Below are 21,965 nucleotides of genomic sequence, written 5' to 3' on the forward strand. Positions count from 1 at the left end.
AAACACCTTTTTTCCTTTTTGTTTTCACAACCTGTTTCTGGCACTGTACAGCGTGTTTAGCCCTGCTGTTTTCACCACAATCCACAATACAGCTACACCTAATGTTGTTTCCTGGCAGAAAAGAGCTGCTTGCGACCTCCCAACACAACGCTGTTTGAGGTGCGCTAGACAAAGTTGGCCTTTGCCCGACGCAGTGAAAAGCCGTCGTGGTGCGGCGCAAGTCATTCGAAATAACAGGTTTCAGAGCGCAGGGTGCCGTTGTCGCATTGTGTCTGAAAGGGCCTTCAGTGAGTGAGAGAAGGAGAAGGAAATGGAGAGATTCTCAAGCAGGGGCAATAAATGAATGACAGATTTTAAAGTAAGATTAAAAGTATTTAAGATAAAAAATGATGTTGCAGTGAACTTATTATTTTGCTATTTTGATTCCTTAAAAGTCACCAGAATGCAGGAAACAAAGTCTCTGACACTCCTTTTTTTCCCCCTCAAGACGCCCCGCTTTGGTTTTGAAATCCTCCCTACTTTTGAGGACTCAAGGTTGGCAAGTATGATTTACGGGTGTGCACTTACATTGCAGTCAATACAGCCTGTCTGGTGTACAAATGACATGCCAAACGCAAGAAAGGCGTTCTTATTGCATTGCCTTGCACATTATCGTGTCATTCATATGTCTTTTTGTGCGACCGGGCTGCCAGAAGAGGCTAAAACTTCAAATCCATCCAGTCTATAAAAGTGTTTTGTCAGCCTACAATCCTTGCTATTGATTGTCCTATATACATGTAGATAATGTAAGATCATTTGTATTATTTTGTGTGAGTGTCAGTGTGTGATGTATGGATACGGTGATAGCTTTATCAGTGACACCATAATCTGAATACAATGCTAATGCTTTTAATTCTTTAAAAATGTGTTTTCTCAGTCCCCAGTGATAAGGTGTGATGTTGGGTATAATGTCCTAGCGAGACAAAATAAACCTTTGCCACTAATCTCTTATTTCCTGGCATTGCACTTCTCAATCTATATACTATTATTCTTGGACAACAGCAGTCCTTGCAACATCGATTACAAGTGTAAAAGGTCCTGTTGCTGCTGAACCTTATCCTGTGGATTACATTTGTAAAGGTGGCTCAGACCTGTGGATTTGTGTGATGTAGAAATGTTAAATTCCCTACCAGATTCTCTGCATGTTGTAATGTAAAAGATGAATAAATTGCAGACCCCGTGTGTTTGAACTTCAGTGAGAAAAACTTCTCCAACACCAGCTGTTCAATCCCACGCCACTCCGTGACTCTGTAAATGATTCAACCTGATAGGAGAGGTTCTATTTCTGAATTGACGGGGAAGCTATAAGAGCTTTGAGCCTGAACCCCCCTGGCACTTGTTAGCTGGCATTTCAGTTGTGTGAAACACTGACTCATTGCTGTCAATATGGCAAGTCTTTTCACCGTCGTGGCCATGCTGGCTGTGTTGTCCGGTGGGTTGTGTGAGGAGAAAACCTTTCTGCAGCGAGCTGGTGTGGCCTTTAGCAGCAGACAGTACAGATCTTTGCTTACTGTGAGCAACGGAGAGCAGTTTGGAAACTGGACCTGGCCAGAGATGTGTCCTGACAAGTTCTTTGCTGTTGGCTTCAGTCTCAGGGTAAAAACACCGACTCTCTCACGTATTACAAATATTTGATATTTCAAATAAACCTACTGCAGTGAGGCAAAGAAAAAGAAAACTGAGGCACACAACGGGCGGATATAAAAAAAGAAAAGAATGGAAAGTCTCACCTAACCAGCATTTGTACTAACCAGGTCAGACAGGTGTAGCAAACCAACTTGCTGAATCTCCTTGTCCACAATGTAATAATTAATGAAGATGATATTTTTCTATTTGCATCTACATTATGTCTTGTTTATATACCAATGTTTTTCTATTTTGTAACTTTTGCCTTTCATTTTTATGTTGTGAATGTATTTTTCACATGTAAGATTTCTCTATCTTCAATAGATCTAGAACCTTTATATGTGTAGATATAAATTTGTGCTTTGTGAATTCTTTCTCTGGCTTGAATGTAGGATGTCTTGTTTTTTTGTGCTTGTTTTCTTGATAATGTGGATAATGTGATAGGGCCCTCCTTGATTTGAAACATCCGTCCTGGTCAGTATAAATACCGGCTGTTGTTCTCATCCTTAAAATAATCTAGGAAACAAAAGATACAGATGATGAAGACTGTTTGCTGAAGCTGAAATTCAAGACATTGCCGCTATGAGTGTGCAGCTTTCCATTCTCCATTTAGTTTTACAGATAGATTTGAAAATGAAGACACGTCATTTCAAGCCAACATGTGTGTCCTCGTGGAGAAGCTTGATGGCATGGGTTCACATTTTTTTCAGGTCACATATGTGCGTTAAAACAGTTTTTGGTTGCTGTAAATGTTCCTCCTCTCCTTTGCTAATGTGATTCTGATGTAAGATGGTGGATAAAAATATTTTTAAGTCTATTGAGAATAATTATAACAATAATAGGATAACAAGAGAACTGCTCTGGGAACTGTTTTCTGTTTGCTCAGGTGGAGCCTAACCAGTACGCGGTGGATGACACCGCTCTGAATGGGATCCGCCTCATCTGCGCCAAAGACGGAAACCGAAGCTTCGTGTACTCTGTTGAATCCCACACTGGCTAGTGAGTAGTTCACGACAGTAACGCCTTCTAATGAGGCACCTTTTTATAAAGGGCTTACTGTATAATGGGCTTCATCAATTGTTAACAAATCATTAGTTAAAGCTTTAAACATCAGTTATATTCCATTAACACCATTTTAATGTCTCATAAGTGATGTATAAAGTATTAGTAAATGTAATTTTGACCATTAATAAAGCCATTAGTTACAACTGAAATAAATGGTGCCTTATTAGAGAGTGGTACACCTACAATAAAACAGATTTCCATGGCCGGTTCAATGAAGGTGCAAACTGTGATTTGTTCCTTTACAGTAGAGTTTTATTTGAAAGTCTCAAGTGATCTACATTTTTTATCAACCCAGTCGCCAGAAGGAATGTTGGCATTGTACGTTTCTATAAACCACGGGGTGGAAACCAATGTGGACGTTTTTGAACCAAATCATAAATACGTTTCATATCTGCCTTGTGTCACGCTTGCAGAAACGCACAATGACACGTGGTTAACGTTGTGAAACAATTGGTTAGGTTTAGGCAACAAAACTACTTAGTTAAAGTGGAGATGAAATTAAAAATGCCTTTTTAACCCTTGTGGATCACATCCTCAGTCATATTTTGCACCTATTTAATAATATATGCATTTTTTTTTTTACAAAACAAAATTGATTTCTTTGTATTTTTATAATCAAAATCAGATAAACTTTTCGTCCTATAAAACAAAATATGACGTGTGCTTAGATGAGCTAGTATCAACAATATTATGCAATGCATTATCATCCATCCATCCATCCATCAATCTGTAACTTTTACTGAGGCAGTTAGTGGGCCGGATTTGCGGAGTGGAAGGATTTGCTTTAAATCCCTTTTGTACCTGTACACGGCTCAAATATTCTGTTTCACTGGGGAACATGTCACACTACAGAAGACGCTCTAACTTCCATTTCACCAGGACTTTAAGGTTAGAACAAAACATCATGGTTTATGTTACTATAATAACTTACATAATGTTACGTAACAAGTGTAACAACGTTACGTAAAAAGCAGAAATTCAACATTTACTTTTAGTATCATATAGGACACAAACAGCGGTCTCCTGGGTAAAGTCCTGTGTTTGTTTGACCCATCCACCACCCCTCCCACCGTTAGTGGACTTTCCCTCGTAATAATACCACATAACTTTGAATAACGGTTTCTCACTCTATACAGGGCTGCCACTCATGCTGAAATGTTTTTGTTGACGTCTTTAAACATGCAGCTGTTTGTTGCTGTGGCCAGATCTATCATGTGAAAGAGATCCTTGATCTCAGTGGGACTAACCTGGCTGTACTATAAAGGTTAAATAAGAATTAGATAAATAAAGTAGGAAAGCAGCAGGGAGCTGCAGACTGGCAGGTTCCCATCATGTTCAGAGGGGAAATGAAAGCACCGCTTTTGCCAGGATTGCAAATTAGGTGTTCAGATGTGGAAATGTCTTGACTTTCCTCCAGTGTTTCCAGCCTTCATCTTGGATCCATTCCTGATTTTTTTCTCCCCCCACTACTCTCTTGTATTTCCTCCTCTCTCGTTCAGCTTCGGTGACTGGTCCCACCCCCAGTACTGCCCCAGTGGCGTGCTCACCGCTTTCCAGATCCGCGTGGAACCCCATCAGGGTCTGTTCGGCGACGACACGGCCGTCAACAACATCAAGTTCCGCTGCAGCAGCAATCCGACGCTGGAGGGGACCGGCATGGACTGGGGAGAGTACGGCTACTGGAGCGAGGAGTGTCACGGCGGAGGAATCTGTGGCATCGAGACCAAGATGGAGCAATACCAGTACGGCCTGGACGACTCCAGCCTCAACGATGTGCGCTTCCATTGCTGTGCCAAGCCTCAGCAGGTAAGACAGAGGGTTATATATTGAAAACCAAAGCCCAGAAACGTTTGAGGGGTTAATGACACATCCACAGAAGGTTTTCATAGACTCTTTATTTTGGTTAATTTGAGAGAGTGAGAACATGTATAAAGAGACATCTGTAAATCAGAGGATCATTTTTTTAGGTCAATCAACTTCCCAGTACGAACACTTAAATAGCCCTCATTTAAATCGTTATGTCTTAAAAGTTGTAAAATTAACTATTAGCCGAATCCAGAGTTATTTCCTCGGCATGATGTACGTGCATCAGACCCACGGGACTGCACCGCCCTGCACGCTTATGACATATCCGGTTCTGCCAGCTTCCTGCTGGCTGTCTGCGGCTGTAATAAAGGATATATTGGCTGTAATTCATCACTTTTATTATCTTATAATGCACCCATGGGCTGTATGCTGTAAGCCTGTATCGTGGTGGATGTATTAACGTCTCTGTTCCCAAACAACCGGCTATCGGCCAGTAGCTAGTAGTGCTAGTAGCATGACATAAACATAATTTAATATAGTTGTAGGCTATTTACTGACACGCAGGGCAAAAGCACAGGACACAACCTCTTACTGCACATCCATGGTCTGTGTTCTGTTGGACATTGATTTTGGATCCTTAACATGAAAAAGATTGAGATTGCTCTCAAAATCTATGTGCTGAATCTTTCTAACTTCCATTTATGTCCATCGCTCACTTTATGCTCCTCTGGGAATCAGCCGGGCAAAAAAGTTAAATAAATATATAAGTAGGTATGTAAATAGTTCTAATAGTATGCATATTTATAATATTTTTATTGTTCAACAGAGGTAATTTTGGTAGAGACATTCAAATTATGACAATAGAATAGAAATAATTTTGTTTTACTTTTGTACGGCACTTTGTAGGCAGATGTTTTACTGGCGTCATGATGGCAGTCGATTTGATTACTCCCTGCTGGGAGCTGCTTTTGCTTCTTATCAATATACGTTCTTTGGTTTGGGTATATATATATTTTTTTTTTAACATTTTAAGGAAGAAGAAGTTTGCAGGATGACGATTCAAATGTAATATATTCTGTATACATTTCCCTGTTTATGAACTTGTGTTTGTTGTTTTTATTGACAGTGATCGGCAGGTGAACATCAAGCAGGCCTGAGCAGTTTGATCCAGTCCGTCTCCAACGCCATCAACGCTGACCAATAATAAAACTATCATCTGAAATGCTGCTGTCTCTTTAATGGTTTTCCAGAACATGAAGATCTTGATATGAAGAGTGTTACTTCTTTCCTTTTAAAAAACTTAAATATGACTGATATCAGAGTTTAGAGCAGCAGTTTCCAATAAACTGAGAGTTATTTGTCAAAATATCCAGCTGTCTAAACAAAGTCGAGTGTCACGGGGAAAACAGAAAGATTAAGGAGCGCCGCTTCAAATCAAGCCCCCGTCTGAAGAGCCTCTTTTAACATCATGTCATCCCCTCATCACCTCTCATCAGCATGAGAGCAGCATGTTTTCATTTCCTGTCCAATGAACCAATGAGCGCACAGCAAAGTCGTAATAAGCGTGAACACAACACAGAGCCGCTGACACAGGCGTTTCCCAGAATTCCTGCTGGAGCTTAGGTAATTAAGAAATGACAAGAGAGGGGATATTAATTAATTTACAGTTTAAGGCCTGACGAAGGTTGATAAGACACCGATTGGCACACACAGAGGTAATTGTGTTAATTAATCGGCGGGTAGTTAATCTGTGAGCACAGAGTGTGTGCGGAGGGTTGGGGAAGGGAACTCGAGGACGTTATCAAACACTGCGGTAATGGTTTTCAGAAGATTTTGCAAGTCAAGTCAAAGTGATTATAGTCTTCAACACACAGCTACAGAGAGCCTCTCTGTCAGGGTAATGAATACACTCAAACTGACCTCATATCTAAGTTCAAACTGCACTTATTGGAGTTAGATGCTCAAGTGCACTTGTTGGTCTGCTTGGAAAAACATATATATCAGCTAATATCAGCAGGGGGAGGGTTGACAAGGAAAACAGCCGTGTGAGGAGCTCATTTCAAGTTTAAAATGTAAAATACAACTCTATCATTTGTTTTTGTCTAAAAAGTGACAAAATTGAACTATTGAAGTTCTGAGAGCGAAAAGTGTCATCTTCAAATTACTTATTTTGTCTGAACAACAAACCTCACTGACTCACTGGTGTGCCAGTCATTACAAATGCATGCTGTCCAGTTGAAACTTGGTTGAAACCCACATAACTTAACTTTAAAATGTGGAGATCTGAAAGTTTCCAGAAATACCTGAATTTTAAAGAAATGTGTATAAAATGATGCACAAGGCATCTAGAATATATCCACTAAAACCCACAAGAGTCCTGGGTGAGATATACAGTATAGGAAAAAAAAATTATCTGAGATTTTGAGAATAAAGTCAAAATATTATGAGAATAAAGTAAAACATTTATAAGAAAAAAGTTGTAATATGAGAATAAAGTCATAATATTGCGAGAATAAAGTAAAAAGTTTATGAGAAAAAAAGTTGTAATATTATGAGAATAAAGTCAATATTATAAAGTAGTAATTTTACAAGTTATTTTCTTTTTTTCTCGTAAAGTTATGACTTTATTCACGTAATATTACGACTTTATTCTCGTAAAATTATGACTTTATTCTCGTAAAGTTACTGCTTTTTTTTCGTAATATTATGACTTTATTCTGGAAATCTCAGATTTTTTTCCCCTCAATGTGGCCCTAATTCTCCATAGTACATTTGCATTAGACTTATATACTATATACATAGACTATAAACTGTGTTACCTTCATCACAATGATCAAATGTTTTGTGGCTCCAGACAGATTTTTAATTTTTTTTAATTTTGCCTAAAATGGCTCTTTTGATAGTAAAGGTTGCTGAACCCTGCTCTAGTAGTATGAACCTGAAAATGAGCATGATATGGGACTTTTAATATTACTGTTGCTTAGCAGCAGTGTTCTCACCACTTAACCACCTGAAAGGCAGATCACCTGATCATGTGAAGGCACCATTAATTAATTACACCTGTGTTTACTCTGCAATGACATGTCAGCATGGCTGCTGTGAAAAGAGTACACATTCTGGGACAGTTGACAAACTTATCATCATTCTACAAAATGAAATGATTACGTGATGCGGAAAAGGTAGAGGATAAACCTGTAGAGAGAAGCCACTGGCTAACTCTGGTGGATGCAGTTTGACCAACAGGTAACGGACATGTTGCAACCTGCAGAAGGTAAATATCTGTGTGTGTATTTCTTTGTAGCTACTGCTTCATCAAGATGTAGCCAGCCAGTGTGTTTCAATGTAGCAGCAGCTAGCTGATGTTACTGTGTGTTGCTAGTAGGTGTTAACAATGTATTGTTTAAAGCTCACATGAACTCGGCAGGAGAAGTAAAGGAGCTTTGGGGGGAGTAAAGCCACTGAGAAAACTGTCATGTAATGTCACACTAGACTATAGGCTCCTGTACCATAAACCAGCTAATTCATTACATGTAAACAATGAACCCTTTACAAATGTCATCACAGTAAAATGGAGAGATTATTGATGTAATTTTAAATTTACCCTGAGATATGTTCAAAGTTTTCAGCCAGTGATGCATTTATTAATCAGTTAGAAATAAACAAGAAACAGTAACTCAACCAATGACGACTATTACGAACTGATTGTGGCCAAACACCTGATTTCAATGTTTTATTTAGAAATAAGTGCAGGGAACAACTAGCAGAACTAGGTTAAATACTTGAGTATAATAATATTCTAGTACTCTTTCCATCCCTGCCTTTACTTTGTGTGTAAAATAGAAGGAGTGCCCCTTTACGGGGAATGAGAGGTTAAACCTGGAGATGAAGCATTTAAAAACCCAAAGGGATTTATTTTCATAATGATCAAGAAAAGTTACAAATTGTCCCATGGGAGAAGCTTGAACCTACAAATGTATATCATTTTTATTTAGTTAGAGATTAGGCACTAATATGAGTCCTGTGTATTTTGAGGTCTATTTCACTGCATGAGGCCTCGTACAGCCACTAGATGGCAGTGATGTCTCAAGGGCAACTTTAACCCACATTTCACCAGAAAAAATAGACTTTTATGACAGGACACATCCAATACAAACATCTTAGATTAATTGTATGGGTTTAATGAATTCTGGATCAATCAATTCAGTGTTGAACACCTGGCACAGCCTTACAGCTCAACCTCTTAGTGAACCACAGAGGCCCTCTGGGCACGAAGGCCTGAAACCTGCATTGAATCAACATCAAACCCGGCCTGAACGATGTTATAGCTTTCTCTACCACAATCATGAAAACAACATTTTCTTCGACTCTCAAAAGGAACTTCATTATTCAAAACACGCTGCAACCTCAGCAAGTTGTTGTGTAGCATTATACCTCTGGGTCCTAGTGTGGAACCTCAAGGATGTAACGCCCCGGGTCATACGTCTAATGTCCAAACCACGGCCTCAATGTGGTCCTGACCAGCTTAGCGGCTCGCCAGCGGTCCCCAAACTGCCTCAAGAGCAATTAACGCCTCCAGTAGTGAACAGAATGGATGTGGTGTTGGTGGTTTTGGTTGAAGGCAAAGCCCCCCCCCTCTTAATGACCTTACGCTCCCCTGAGATCCCAGCTCATGACTTATAGATCACACCGGCTGTGTTGACTCAACTGTAAATATACTGTGTTCATAAAACACCGTAGGGTTATTATCATGGCTGCCAGCCTCGGTTTTTATATGAAATATTGACGCATGACGGACAGTTTTGGGGCTGAATGGCATTGTTTTGATGTAAGGGCAAGATAAATGGTATTGTTGTGCTGTTTGGGTGTAATAACTATAAAGTTGCTCTCAGGTTCCCGCAGTAATGAAGGTAATAACCAGATGGAGCAGATTTAAAAGAACCAGCTCTCTCATTCTGCTTCTTTTTGTTTTTTCACTGTGTTCAGTGGACTGAAGTTGTCATTTCATCTTTCAGTTACTTTCTGTATTTCTCTAAGGGCAGCATGGACTGTCCTTGTGTGCAACCAGAACAGAACAACTCTAAGAACGTGTTTTTGCTGGTTAATGACACAGAGGTCGCTTGAGCCCTATCCATGCTGATTCTCAAGGATTTAGTCAAAGCTGTAGAATAAGGCCGCCGCGAGTAGTCAGTGTAATCGATGACGTTGGCACTGAAAATTATAAAAAAAAATAGAAATTCTATTGATTAAGTGTTTGAAGGGAAACTTGCAGAACGGCAGTCTGCAGACTTTTGCTGGCAGTCACCTGGCAAAAAAATCCAAGCTATAAGCTTGTGTTGAGGCCAACACACCGGCAAAGGTCACCGCTAGCTGTGTTCTGAGCTTGCTGATTAAATTGAAGGGGGCTAGCCCTGAAGCAAACACTGGACATGGGTACTGTAGTGTCCTGTAGTTTGATACTCTATTACAATATCTTTATTTAAGATTTCAGGGGTAGCATATTTCATTTTGTTTTGTGCTGTATTATACAATGACATAGCCTACAGTTTGTCAAAATAAAATGAACATAAATTAAATAGTCAATTTGATGTTCGGGAGGAAAATTAATCGTTTAGATTAATCGACTAGTAAAATAGTTGATAGATTAATCGATAGAAAAATTTGTCGTTAGTGGCAGCCCTACTGTAGTACTGGAATCTGCTCTCAGTCTTGAGATGTTTTTTCTATAACCGTTTTGTGAGTATCTTGCAGACTGGAAATGCAGCTCTATGGTCCGTGCATCATAGAGATGCAAAATAAATATAAATTATTTAATGTTGCAAACAAGTGCATTTAATACTTATTTTCCAGTGTAGCAACCAAACATCCTAATTTAAGAGGTTTAGTTTTATACACAAATGTGTGGACAAATGTCATACTTAGTTTTAAAATTCTTCAATAATATTTATACTACTGAGTGACTGAAGTATCACAGTTGTCTCTCATTATGAACAATAATGAGACAACAGTCTGAAGAACATTATATATATTATATTTTTGGACTTAATCTCACACTTGAACTTGACTTAACTCCTGATTGCAGGAGGCATGCAGCATCTGTGTACATGTTTCTCCTCCAACTGGAAAAACGAAACAGCATTGAAGAGTTCCTGAGTCAAATCTAGAGCTAAATTATAATTCCTGAAAAAGCTTTGCTCTTGAAGTTACTTTAAATAGCAGCTGCCTCAACAAACAGAAGCTGAATTTCCTCTGACACAAAAGAAGCAAAAGACACGTGTACACATTAAATATAAATCATTTTATAATATACAAATTGTACAGATGTCATGAACAATAGGAATGTGGACATACTCAGGATAGCAAAGATAAAGAATACTTTTTCTTCCTTGATAGCAAACACTGCTACGCAAGTGACAACAGCACATGATCAAAGATACTCAACATTCAAGATGGCAGCCGAGGTGATAAAAAACATCAGAGACAAAAACCTAAGAATACATTTTCCAGAGGCTGTGAGCAAGCTAAAGTGACAACACAGGGAAAAAAAATGACGGCATCCTATTGTATCATGTTCTGTCATTTCTACTCTGCCCATTTCACATCATAGTAGCACACAGGAAATGAACCATTACGTTTTATTTTTCTTTACAGCATTACCAAGAACGATTGCACCAGCGCCACTATTGAGGCTCAGAGACAATTATGCTGATAGAAGACAGGAAACTGTATATTACCTTTTTTTTTTTTTTTTTTTTTTTACACAAATGGGCAGAGAGCTGCAAATGTATATTTAAGTCTAACATTAGTCAAAGGTCTCCTTCTTTTCACGGACGGCTAAGTTAACATCGTTCAGCATCATTTATCTGATGAAGTGTGAGATCCTGCCTCGTTTTTCTCTCCCTGTCTGTGTTTTTCTTATTACCAAACAAAAACAAAAAAATCACAATTACCCACAGTCCCTGGAGTGTACTCATGTCAGAGGTTAGACTGCACCGCCACCAATCAGCCCTTATCAGGGAGGCCGCGGCCTCAGGTAGGACGGGCGGATACAGGGCCGGTTGTAACTTTTGTCAAGGTTACGATCATCCTTGTTCGTGGATGTCCTACCGGAATGTAGTAGGAGTCAAAAAAACACAGTCATGCCGCATGAGATCACCTCGCTGCTTAACTGATTTTCCAAACTCTGCTCTTCTAGATAAAGTGGAATATGATCTGTTTTCACAGGACGCCAAAGGGGAATAAATGTCACAGTTTCGGATTAAAAAACAAAAAAAGGAGAAAGGCAGGAATACTGAAACAAATTCATAAAACAGATACAGTAGATGACAGTTAAAATGTGTATCTCGACGCCGGGGAAAATGAAGAAATTGATTAAATCTGACAAAATAAGTTGACCAGGGAATATTTCTCAAATATTCATAATGATCTCGTCAGCTATCAAAAGGCGTCTCTTTGTATTGCCTTTCATAATTCATATTTGTCACATTCTGACAAACGTGTGAAAGTGACAGCTGAGTCTTATTTGTTTCCCAGCAGCTCTGATGCAAGAGGGAGCATGAAATATTTCTTGAATACAATAAGTGCTTATTAAAGCTCAAACAGCCCGAAGCTAAAAGCAGCTGAGAGTATGAAGTTTAAAAATAAAAAAAAAAAAGAAAATACCACAGAGAATATTATGATATAACCTCATATCTTAATTCAATATTATCAGAGTGGTTATTTGTCGTGTGCTCGTGCAAACTCCTGTGTACAGCTGTGGAAAAATCCATTCTGGCTCAAATATGACCCTTGACCTTGTCTGCCATTAGCGATCACACTCATGGGTCTGGACTCCGTCATAGTGGAGGGCGAGAGGACAAGGAGCATGTTTCTAGGGGTCGACCCCTCGGTATAAAACCAACAACAGCCCTCGGGAGGTAGCTCGAAGCGTCAGTCAGAAATACATTTTTAGCAAGCTTTAGCGGAACAGCAGAGGCAACACAAAGCCTACAGTAAAATCTCTTGACTCAAAAACAGAACATTCACAATAATAATAAAAAAAAAATCAAAACGTGAAAAATAACATATTACCTTCATATAGACAAACACTTTTATCCCCTCACTCTGAATTCCAGTAATAAAAACAGGGAACAACAGCTTCAAAAATACCAACACTGACTGTAGCAAATCTTTCCTGTTTGACTAGAACAAACATGTAACACTGAAATCACCATTGTGCCTCTAAAAGACATTTCTAAAAAGCAGATTGTGGGGCATTTACAGTATAGTAATAAGGCTAAGCTGGTCACAGTTTTTATATTCTACTCTACACAAAATCACTTGCCATTTTACATTGAAAAAAATCTCAGCGGCGGGCGGATTCATTAAGGAGAGCACTTATTCAGCATAATCGATCTTACTTGTGTGTAACTGAAGAGCTTCATCCCCAATAAGGAGACGTTCTTCTTGACCAAAGTATCATCTATTCTCATAAAACAAAAGATCCAAATTATGACAAATTATAGTCTGTGTGAAGCAGGACAGCAGGTAGTTTAAGTTCTTGATTCACCGAATCCCAACATTTTAATAAATCGATTTTATGACATATTTTATGATGGCGTGTGTGTAATTTCTTTGCGAAATTTTGAACACACACTCTTCCTCCTCAGTGCAAATGATTCCCCATGACATCACCGTTAAATCTGAAGGCTATTTGCTTGACACGTTGAGGTGTTTTGCTGTCAATACATCCCCCAATAAGTGACCCCCATTATAAATGCATGATTCCTGACAGATACCCCACTGACAAAACCCATTAGTGAGCTAATGAGAGCTCTACGCCGTGAACGTCGCCACCTTCCTCCCTCTGTTTTTACCTCCCCCCATTCCCCTTTTTAAAATGGAAAGCTACACGATGCCATGAAACAGCACATTATGACTTGGTTATTGCCAGAAATGATGTCTGGAAAGAGGTGCTTAAGGAGCTGGAGGTAAAATAATGAAGGAAATCTCAACAGGGAATGTGGGACGCAAACGGTCGTTACTTTAAATGGGCCTATTCATTTCTTTTATTTGACTCTCTTATCCTCTGTGGTCTTTTCTCTTTCGCTCTCAACGTCTTCCCATGTCTCAATTTCTCTCTCTCAATCTGCAGTCTTGGTCTTGGTAAACAACAAGGCTCGGTCCTGACCACACAGCTTAACCCGGCCTCCACACTGTTGAGAGCTTTTGTTTGTGGCCATTGACTGGAAATGTAATTAAAAATGCAACTTTGCGCAGAAATAAATCCTCCCCCCCTGTGTGTGAAAGCTAACTAGGTGCATCTAAATATGAGTTCTGCCCCCGAGCTGCAAACATTCAGCTGAATTTCACATCCTTATCTGACTCGGCTTTGAATATGGAACATTCTGTATGCAAGGTGAGCTTAGCACACCACACCAAAGAGTGATTATCGGCTCTCTTTGAAGCACTTGACGGCTTAGAGCTCAGCGTAAACAATTATCTCTTCACCCTACTTTGGATTGCCTGTCGCAACAAACGCCTTTCCCATCACCTCTACCAGCGTTCTCCTCCAAGTTCCCTCCACATCACGACTTACTCTGGTGCACAGAACGAAGGAATGGGAAACGGTGATGCGGTCTGTGATCACATGAAGATGCTTTTCAGAGCATGCCTGCCCTTGTATTGTCTTGTCAGTCGTGTGGATGAGGACTGTGACCTGTCAAGATTCTGTCTCTTGGATTTGGAGGTGACTCGTCTTCTCTCAGCTTCACAAACTGAAAAGAGCTGCTCAGTATAAGTACCTCTTGTAACAGGCGCTATATCTGGGTACAACTATTAGGACTTATGGTGCTCAAACTATTCTTCAAAAGCAAGCAGAGAACTTCCTTTGATCCATGATCCACTGGCGTTCTTTCAGTTTATCTAATTAACCCTTACATTACATTGCATTGAGAATCACGTAACGCTCCTCACTCCCTTCTAAAGGCCCGGTCACACCAGAAAGGGGCTCGGTAATTTAGAGGCTCGGTGACGTAGAGACTATTCACAACGCTAGTTTGTAAACTACAAATACCAACAGGCTAGCGTAGTCTCTATTTTCTCTATGGACGAATCCTGCGACCGCTTCGTGTGTTTCGCCATCGAGCGCTGCTGCTGTTACCACGGTAGCAAGTCGTAGTGACTCTACTGCCTGCTAACAGTATGAACTGGTGACTTTAGGACGAAAGCGTACGTGGTCGCTCGTAGTAACTTACATAAATGGTCGGCGTAGATAATAAACACAGATGTATTGATTAAAGTAAAATTGCTTTTACAAGGACACAGTTGCCATCACTACGAGCAACCACAACGCATCCAGTTAACAAGGTTAGCAGACACTTTGTACGTGTTCTGTTTGTGATGGCGACCGAACAATGTTTACTTTGTGGTCAGTAGGTTGCCCTAATTAGAGTGACTAACATTATAGTTCACAATAACGCTTTTAGTTAGTTGATTGAGTGGATTTATTCTGTGGGACTACTGCAGCACCTAGACAGTGTGATGTAATTAGCTCACATTAGCTAAGCAGTTTTAAGTTAGCTGATGTTACTTGTTTCACCTTGTTGGGCTAATGTTAGGCAGCCGAGCTCAGGTTCTCCTCAAACTCCTAGACTTCATTGTCAAAATACCCAATAATGTGTACCAGCGCTCAACATGCTTTTGTGTGAATAAACAGTAGTATGTATCTTTTCAGACGCACTGAGCAATAATTTACATCCTCACTACCTCCTCCCTGCTGGTTGGAGGCGCGTAACCATGGTAACCCGCGCCAACCTCGTGACCAAACGATGATTTGTGAGAATTGTAAAGTCCGAACTAATTTAAAAAATATATTAAACCTAGCAAAGTGAAATCTTATACTTAGACTTAAATTGAAGCGTTATTGACATCACGTAGCTGTCCGCCAACGTCTGTTATGATATTGTCATCACTACCGCATTGCATTGTGGGTTGCATATTTTTACCGGAAATGGCATTCAATTTGCGTACCATTGGTTTCATTCTTAGGTTTCGTACATGCTAAAAAATCTCACATATAGTTTTAGCGTACTAAATAGCATGTTAGCATGGAATTTTGGACATAACCAAAGTTTACCAATGTCAAAATGTCTTACTGTGAGTCAATGGTGCGAATTTGTGTGTCAAACTTGTTGTGAGAAATTCACGCACATTTTCTTCGCCTGACAATCAAACCCACTAATCTCGGCGATTCCATTGAAAGGAAATTTATTTCACCATTTTACATTCTGGTGTGACCAGGACTTTAAACTGTGTGTCATTCTTGTTAAATACAAGAAAAACGCCAATCCAATCGGATCGTGGCATCATTCTAGATATTCAACCCCCTGTCGATCCTCATTCAGTTATTCCAGTGTCTCCACATTGACTATCCTGCACCAACATCTCCTGTTTTGGATATATACATTCAGTATGTGTGGTTATACAGCAGGGCTGATGTCTGCAGTTACATGAAATCGCTCTGTAGCTACACTACGGCAGGTTGCGAGGGAATTGTCTATGTAAGATGGTAGGTTTGGAGAATGCTGCAGCGATGGGGATCGAAGCCCCTTTAATTTGGATCAGGGACAACACTGTGAGACAGTTTTTAAGATGGGGGAATTTGAGTGGTAGGGCGGGGAAAAACCTTGACTTGGACGAGTTGGGGCTACTCTTGAGTCTCCTTCTCTGGGCTTTGATGAGTCGGTGTGGCCTGTGAATCCACCACGATCTCCTTGGCGATGACCTCCGGTTCTTCTGTCTTGCGTTTGATCGCGATCTCTTCGCCCTCGTCTTTCTCCTCATCCGTCTCCACCCCGTTTTCGATCACAACTTCTGCTACGCCCTCGCCCTCCTTTTCTTTGGTCTCGCTCTGTGATTCGACAATGATTTCCGTCACTTCCTGGACCTCTCCGTTTTCTAAAGGCTCTCCGTTCTCTTTGGATCCCTCTCCATCCAGTGCTATCTTTTCTCCTCCCTCTTCTTCTCTGCCGTTTTCTGCCGCTTTGTCCTCTGTTTCTGCTCCTCCATCTTTCTTTTCAACAGTCTCTATGCTGATTTCAACCCCATCATCAATCATTCTATCTTCCTCACACCTCACCTCCCTTTCTTTCGATGTCTCACTTTCTCTCGCTGCCTCTACATCCGTTGCGTTCACCCTTTCATCCCTGCTCTTGTCTTCCTCTTTCTCAACCTTTTCTCTTTCATCAAGAATCTTCGGATCCTCTGCATCCTTCTCAGTTTTTGTTTTTTTCTTCTTCTTGTTCTTTGTTGTGTCTTTGATGCAGTTCTTGTTGGACTTGCTTCGGGGCTTGAAGATCAATTTCTGAAACATTCCAAGTTTACATTAGCATGTTAGTGGGATGCATAGTAACTCTTTAAATATGCTTTTGGGCACAAAGCAGCGCGCACACAGACTTAATTAAGAATGGATCACAGAGGATCTAATATTGCACTGGGATAACGAGCTAATTCAAATGAGTCTCATTGATGCCGAGGAGGAAATTGAAGCCATTTTGAGGGGAGTTATTGGTGGCCTCCGGGCCTGCAGTCTGACCAAACAAACAGGCAAAAATTTAATGCAATATATCCTCAATTACTTGAACAACTTCTGCAGGGTTCAACACACTGCAGGATATAGAGAACTGAGATAGACTGCAAAGAAACAGCCAAGAAAATCTTGTTAACGCTAGCAATTCCCTGAGTCTTAAGGGCTATTAAATTTGTTGTTGTGATGGCAGTTTAAATTCGGGTCACAGAAAGCGTCAACATGGATTCATTCCACTGCGGACAAAGGTTAGCTTTAGAGGTTATCGCCACTATTCAGGGTCGCCGAGAAAGCATTACCAGCCCTGCTTCTCCAAACAACACATTTGTCTGTTGCTGAGGAATTCACGATATCTCAAACAGAGAGGAGTCGGTTCACATTTGTCCGGCGCCGTGTGTGTTTGGCTACTTAAAACAAAAACAGCTGTGGAATTGGAGGTGGCAAAAGGTGATCTTGGCCTTGGATGTATGGTGAGCAGGTGACAGAACGACTGGTGGGAGACCCCACAACCACATTAGCCAAGAAACACAGAGAAGAATGTGAGGTCGAGTACCTTGGATTCCCTCTTCTTTCGGCCCAAGATGGGTCTCTGCAGGAAAACAATCTGTTTGGTGGACAGGCTTCCATCACTAAAAGATGAGGACAGAGAGAGAGAGGGAAAAAGAAGATGATATCAGTAAAGAGCTTTACTTTGTTGCCACTAATTTATTTAGAAATGATTAAACATAAAAGGAGAATGGGAGAAGGAAACAAATTTTTACCACTTGCTTTTCAACATTTGGTTACAAACACTGACAGATTCTTCGTCATTTATTAATTTCTTTGCTTGAAAAATTGCTGCAGAATTCCAAGAGAAATATTTATAATTAATTTCAGTTAAATCCTGGGATAACACAGATTGATCCACACTCTCTCTGACCTTCCATAAAGATAGTCAAATGATTGCTCTTATCTGACAGTTTAAGGATATACTGTAAGCTCACATGTGGCCCGACCACTTCACTGCTCGTCATCTGTCACTGTCAATTCCCCCCCCCTTTATGTTTGAGTCTCGCAAGGAATTCACATGCAAGGAGGCAGGTTTTGAAGTTCGCCTGAACATCTTCAACTTCTTAGAACATGTATTTTTTCTCCTTTCCTCAATTCCCCCAAACATAATCCTCCATCCCATGCACATGTCACACTCCTGTGTTCGGAGAAGGATAATCTGCCCAAGCACTCGCGCTGACAGATTAATCGCGGCAGGAAATGCAGATTCATTTCTGAGTGGGCTTCCTGTCTCTCACGCTCGCTCTCACTCCTTCATCATTCACAGCCTTTTTTTTAGTGTGCTTTCTCTCCAACTAGCTGCCTGCGTACTTTTACCTCTCTGCTTTTATCTCCCGTGACAGACATATTTTTGACAGTTTTATTGTTTGTTTCTGCTTTATTCCTTCTATTTATCTTTTGCTATTATTGGACATGGCTTAAAAGCAGAGATGTTGTCCTGTGCTGCTATCGGACACAAGTTCAATAAACCCGTGCACACGCGTGCACACACATACACACAGAGGTTAGGTGCCGTCTAAAGTTAAGCTGCCAGCTCAACCTTGCACATTAGGAAAGATGGCAGGTTTATGATCGCTGCAGAACCCTAAAAGCCTGCTACAAATCTTCCCTTTCTCAACATCAAATGGACTTGAGACTCCTCCAGCAGAAGGCTTACTATCTAAACCATCCAAAGCCCACCACAACTTCTTTTTTTTTCCATTACCTTCTTCCTTCCACCATTTATCCATAAGCCATTTTCGAGGCTGTCAAGAATGCTGGACGGCTTCCTGGCAAATCAAAGCTGAAAACTAACCGGAGTTCCCAGCAAAAGCCCCAACCCATTAAGCCAGAGAGGAGTGGATGGCTTAGAAAATTACAGGCCTTTACTGAACCTACTCTTGGCTGTCCGTGTCAGCCGCACTATTATAACTTGAAGCCTTATAGAACAGCAATGACCTGTGGCTACTGGCTATATTTATGGATGAATGTACCTGTTGGCAGCTTCATCTTTAGGGAAAAAGTCTACTGCACACCTCTGCTGCAAAGTGCCACTTGGTTATAAACGGAAAAAAACAAAATCAAATACTGCGCTCAGAAATACATCTCTATCCTCCCAAAAAGACTCTAATGTAAATGATGATCACTATTTAGTCTCCAGCTAATTTAGATACCTGCAATAATGAGCTAATTTGTTTGAACCTTGTTGATTCCTTGTTGCATGTTCTCTTGTTCCACAGCTACTGTTGAGAAATTCACATTTACTGTAGTTAATGGCTCTAAAATGTAATTACCATGTACATTAATTGAATGCGGCGAACAGGAATGCATGCTCCGAGACAACTACATGAATTAATGTTGTGTGGAGAAGCCGCTGAGCACCAGTTAGCATTAATTTCAGACGCGGCTCAGATCACTGACACTTATCCGGCCCCTCCAGATGAAGTGCAGTCTGCAAACCCTCAGACTACAAAAAGCGTGCATTTGCAAATTTGCTGTTTAAAAATGGAGGAGTCAACAGCACAAAAACAAGTGTAATGAGTATTGCTAATCTGAAATAGATCATCAACCATTATTTCGCCGCGCAAAATGTTTTCAAAGCAGGGAGAGAAATGAGCTCCGTCTTGTACTGTATCTAGGCCGACTCTGATTAATTAGCCATGTTGTGCTGGTGTGTTGTGGCATTTTGAGAGAGAGGAGAGAGGGGAGGGAAGGTAGGAAAAAACAAAGGATGAAAATAGAGAGGTAATTAATCAGCTACGCTGTGAAAGAGCAGTAAACATGACCAGCTGAGGTGGGGGCAGAGCAAACAGTCGGTCACTGTGCTGATGGAAATACTGCATGTACTGTACACTTTGTCAGTTTGACACAACGTTAAAGTCACATTTTTCAAGTCTATCTTAAAACAATACTTACATAATTCTATTTCTGTGTGTGCATGTGTGACTGTGCCTTAAAGTGGCACTAGGCAGTATATTTTTGGCATCATTGGGCAAAAATTTCATACTAACCTTTCAGCATATTGTAATTCAAGTGTTCTGTGAGAAAACTAGACTTCTGCACCTCCTCATGGCTCTGTTTACAGGCTTTAAAAAATCTAGCCCGTGACGGGAGATTTTGACCAATCACAGGTCCTCTCAGAGAGAGAGAGCGTTCCTATTGGCTGTGCTCCAGTCATGTGACCAGAACTTGGCGTTCCTTCAACAGATTTCACAAACTTTCTCATTTTACAGCTAAACCGTGCACTACAAGATGATTCTGAAAACATTTGAGGAGAGAAATAGGCATTAACGTAACATAATATTGATTCATATTTGATCAGCGCTGCCTAGTTTGAACGTTTGGTTGGAGTTCGCGAGTGATTGATAGCCGGCTCTCATAGACGGCAGCTGGACAGCAGACCTCAGATCAGCTCTGACTGCTTGTTTTCCTCCGGTCTGTGGATGCCGTTAGGAGCACCGGAGGACACCGGAGGACACAGAGGCACATTATTTTTTTCAGGTTGCCTGTTTCATGTACTACTGTCACGATATAGCGACCGTTTTATAAAAATAACTTTTTTTAATCATATTTGTACCAATCTCGCCTCCTTCAGCCCTAATGTTGATCTTTCATCTTCAGCTTTAATGTTGATCTTTCACCAGTGATACTCTGTTTCTTCCTAGCATGAGGGACAACGCAGGCTTTCTAATTTGACAGCTAGTCTATACTTCAGTGAAAACAGTTTCTTTGTTACTATCATTGAATTTGTTGTCCAATCACTTTAAGAAAATATACATATACTATAATTACACATTAGTAACTAATCCCCATGTCATCTTATCATTATTAGTGTGAAACAGTATCTGATTGCATTTCAATAAAAAGCCCCTCTTTTAGATGGTGAAGGCCTTTGACTATATAGCCTATTGTTTTTTCAACACCTACAGGATGAGTGGTTTCTAAGACTCGTTTGAAGAGACTCAACCATACTGCAGTGACATATTTGACTGGTGCGGTAGCTGCTTTATCGGCATGTTGACGAACAAATTGGGTCTTGAATTGAAGCTCTTTCAGGGTGCCTGAAGAACGTGCGAGGCCTTTGACCATAAGCGGATGTACACTCATTTATAGCAGCCATGAGTGATGAGTCAGCACAGGCTTAGCTGAGGAACCGTTACATTTCAGTGAAGAGATTTTCCACCAACAGTCAGAGCTGCTGCTTCTAAACTTTCACAGCTGCTGCTGCTGCTGCTGCCTGGCTCGAAGCTCAGCCTAAACTTGCACAGATTTAGGTCAATTTCTTTTAAAAGTCGTCATATTTCTTTGAACAATAACTTGAACAGATCAGGTGTGCTTATAATAACTTATACCATTTTCACAGGAATACTGTGGCATACAGTCGGTGGTGCATGCTACAAGTTTATAATATCTTTTAGAGGCAGAATTTGAAGCTTCACATTTCTTAAGAAACCCTTTGTAGGTCTTGTGTGAACTTCAGAGTTCCCTGTCAACAACAAAACTACAAGATGGCAGTCGTGACATTTTCAATTTTCATTTTTATTCACAGAAAAACAAAAAAAATCAAAGTATGTGTATTCTTTGTAAACACTGCGGTGTCACAGAGCTGTTAAAAAAACGACTTTGTTGTTATCTTGAGAAAACTCCTAAATGTCAACTAAGAAAAAGAGTCTTGTTTCCAGCTTAATGTCGATGCACTTTAGTGATAATCCAGTGTGTTTTTAAATGATTCAGGAGCAGGGCAAGTAGATTTACTCAAGTACTGTACTTACAGTTAATAAAACCTTAAGGTCCTTGTACTTTACTTGAGGGCTATTTATTCATATCTCTCTCTGCATTC

The 21,965-nt window shown here is 40.3% G+C and overlaps 3 protein-coding genes across 8 annotated transcripts in view; 2 read left to right on the plus strand and 1 right to left on the minus strand.

The window, feature by feature from the left end:
- Nucleotides 1-1,364: 1,364 nt before the first annotated feature.
- On the plus strand, nucleotides 1,365-5,758 carry LOC119497238 (vitelline membrane outer layer protein 1 homolog). Of its 2 annotated transcripts, none has more exons than XM_037785200.1 (4): nucleotides 1,365-1,635; nucleotides 2,552-2,664; nucleotides 4,230-4,536; nucleotides 5,663-5,758. In XM_037785200.1, the coding sequence occupies exons 1-4, from the start codon at nucleotides 1,426-1,428 to the stop codon at nucleotides 5,663-5,665; spliced, it is 633 nt and encodes a 210-aa protein (XP_037641128.1). In that variant the 5' UTR covers nucleotides 1,365-1,425; the 3' UTR covers nucleotides 5,666-5,758. The 2 variants fall into 2 exon arrangements, with proteins under 2 accessions (XP_037641128.1, XP_037641127.1); XM_037785199.1 differs by having other exon boundaries at nucleotides 1,366-1,635; nucleotides 5,673-5,755.
- Nucleotides 5,759-7,556: 1,798 nt separating this feature from the next.
- Nucleotides 7,557-21,965, plus strand: part of LOC119496646 (cysteine-rich venom protein) — a 146,835-nt gene continuing 132,426 nt past the window's right edge. For 2 of the 4 annotated variants that reach the window (XM_037784101.1, XM_037784104.1), the window contains exon 1: nucleotides 7,558-7,807. Coding sequence is in view for 1 of the 4 variants with exons in the window: in XM_037784100.1 (XP_037640028.1) it covers nucleotides 7,762-7,779 (18 nt within the window). In the remaining 3 variants the exon portion in view is untranslated. Of the gene's footprint in view, nucleotides 7,808-21,965 lie in introns of all 4 variants that reach the window. The other 2 variants (XM_037784103.1, XM_037784100.1) reach the window with 2 other exon arrangements.
- Nucleotides 10,813-21,965, minus strand: part of LOC119496645 (raftlin-like) — a 128,881-nt gene continuing 117,728 nt past the window's right edge. Inside the window, exons 9-11 of one of the 2 annotated variants that reach the window (XR_005208756.1) lie at nucleotides 17,652-17,727; nucleotides 15,277-16,876; nucleotides 10,813-14,934 (exon numbers count right to left, since the gene is read on the minus strand). Coding sequence is in view for 1 of the 2 variants with exons in the window: in XM_037784099.1 (XP_037640027.1) it covers nucleotides 16,220-16,876; nucleotides 17,652-17,727 (733 nt within the window). In the remaining variant the exon portion in view is untranslated. Of the gene's footprint in view, nucleotides 16,877-17,651; nucleotides 17,728-21,965 lie in introns of both variants that reach the window. The other variant, XM_037784099.1, reaches the window with a different exon arrangement.

Source organism: Sebastes umbrosus, chromosome 11, assembly GCF_015220745.1.
Source record: "Sebastes umbrosus isolate fSebUmb1 chromosome 11, fSebUmb1.pri, whole genome shotgun sequence".
NCBI classification, from domain to species: Eukaryota; Metazoa; Chordata; class Actinopteri; order Perciformes; family Sebastidae; genus Sebastes; species Sebastes umbrosus.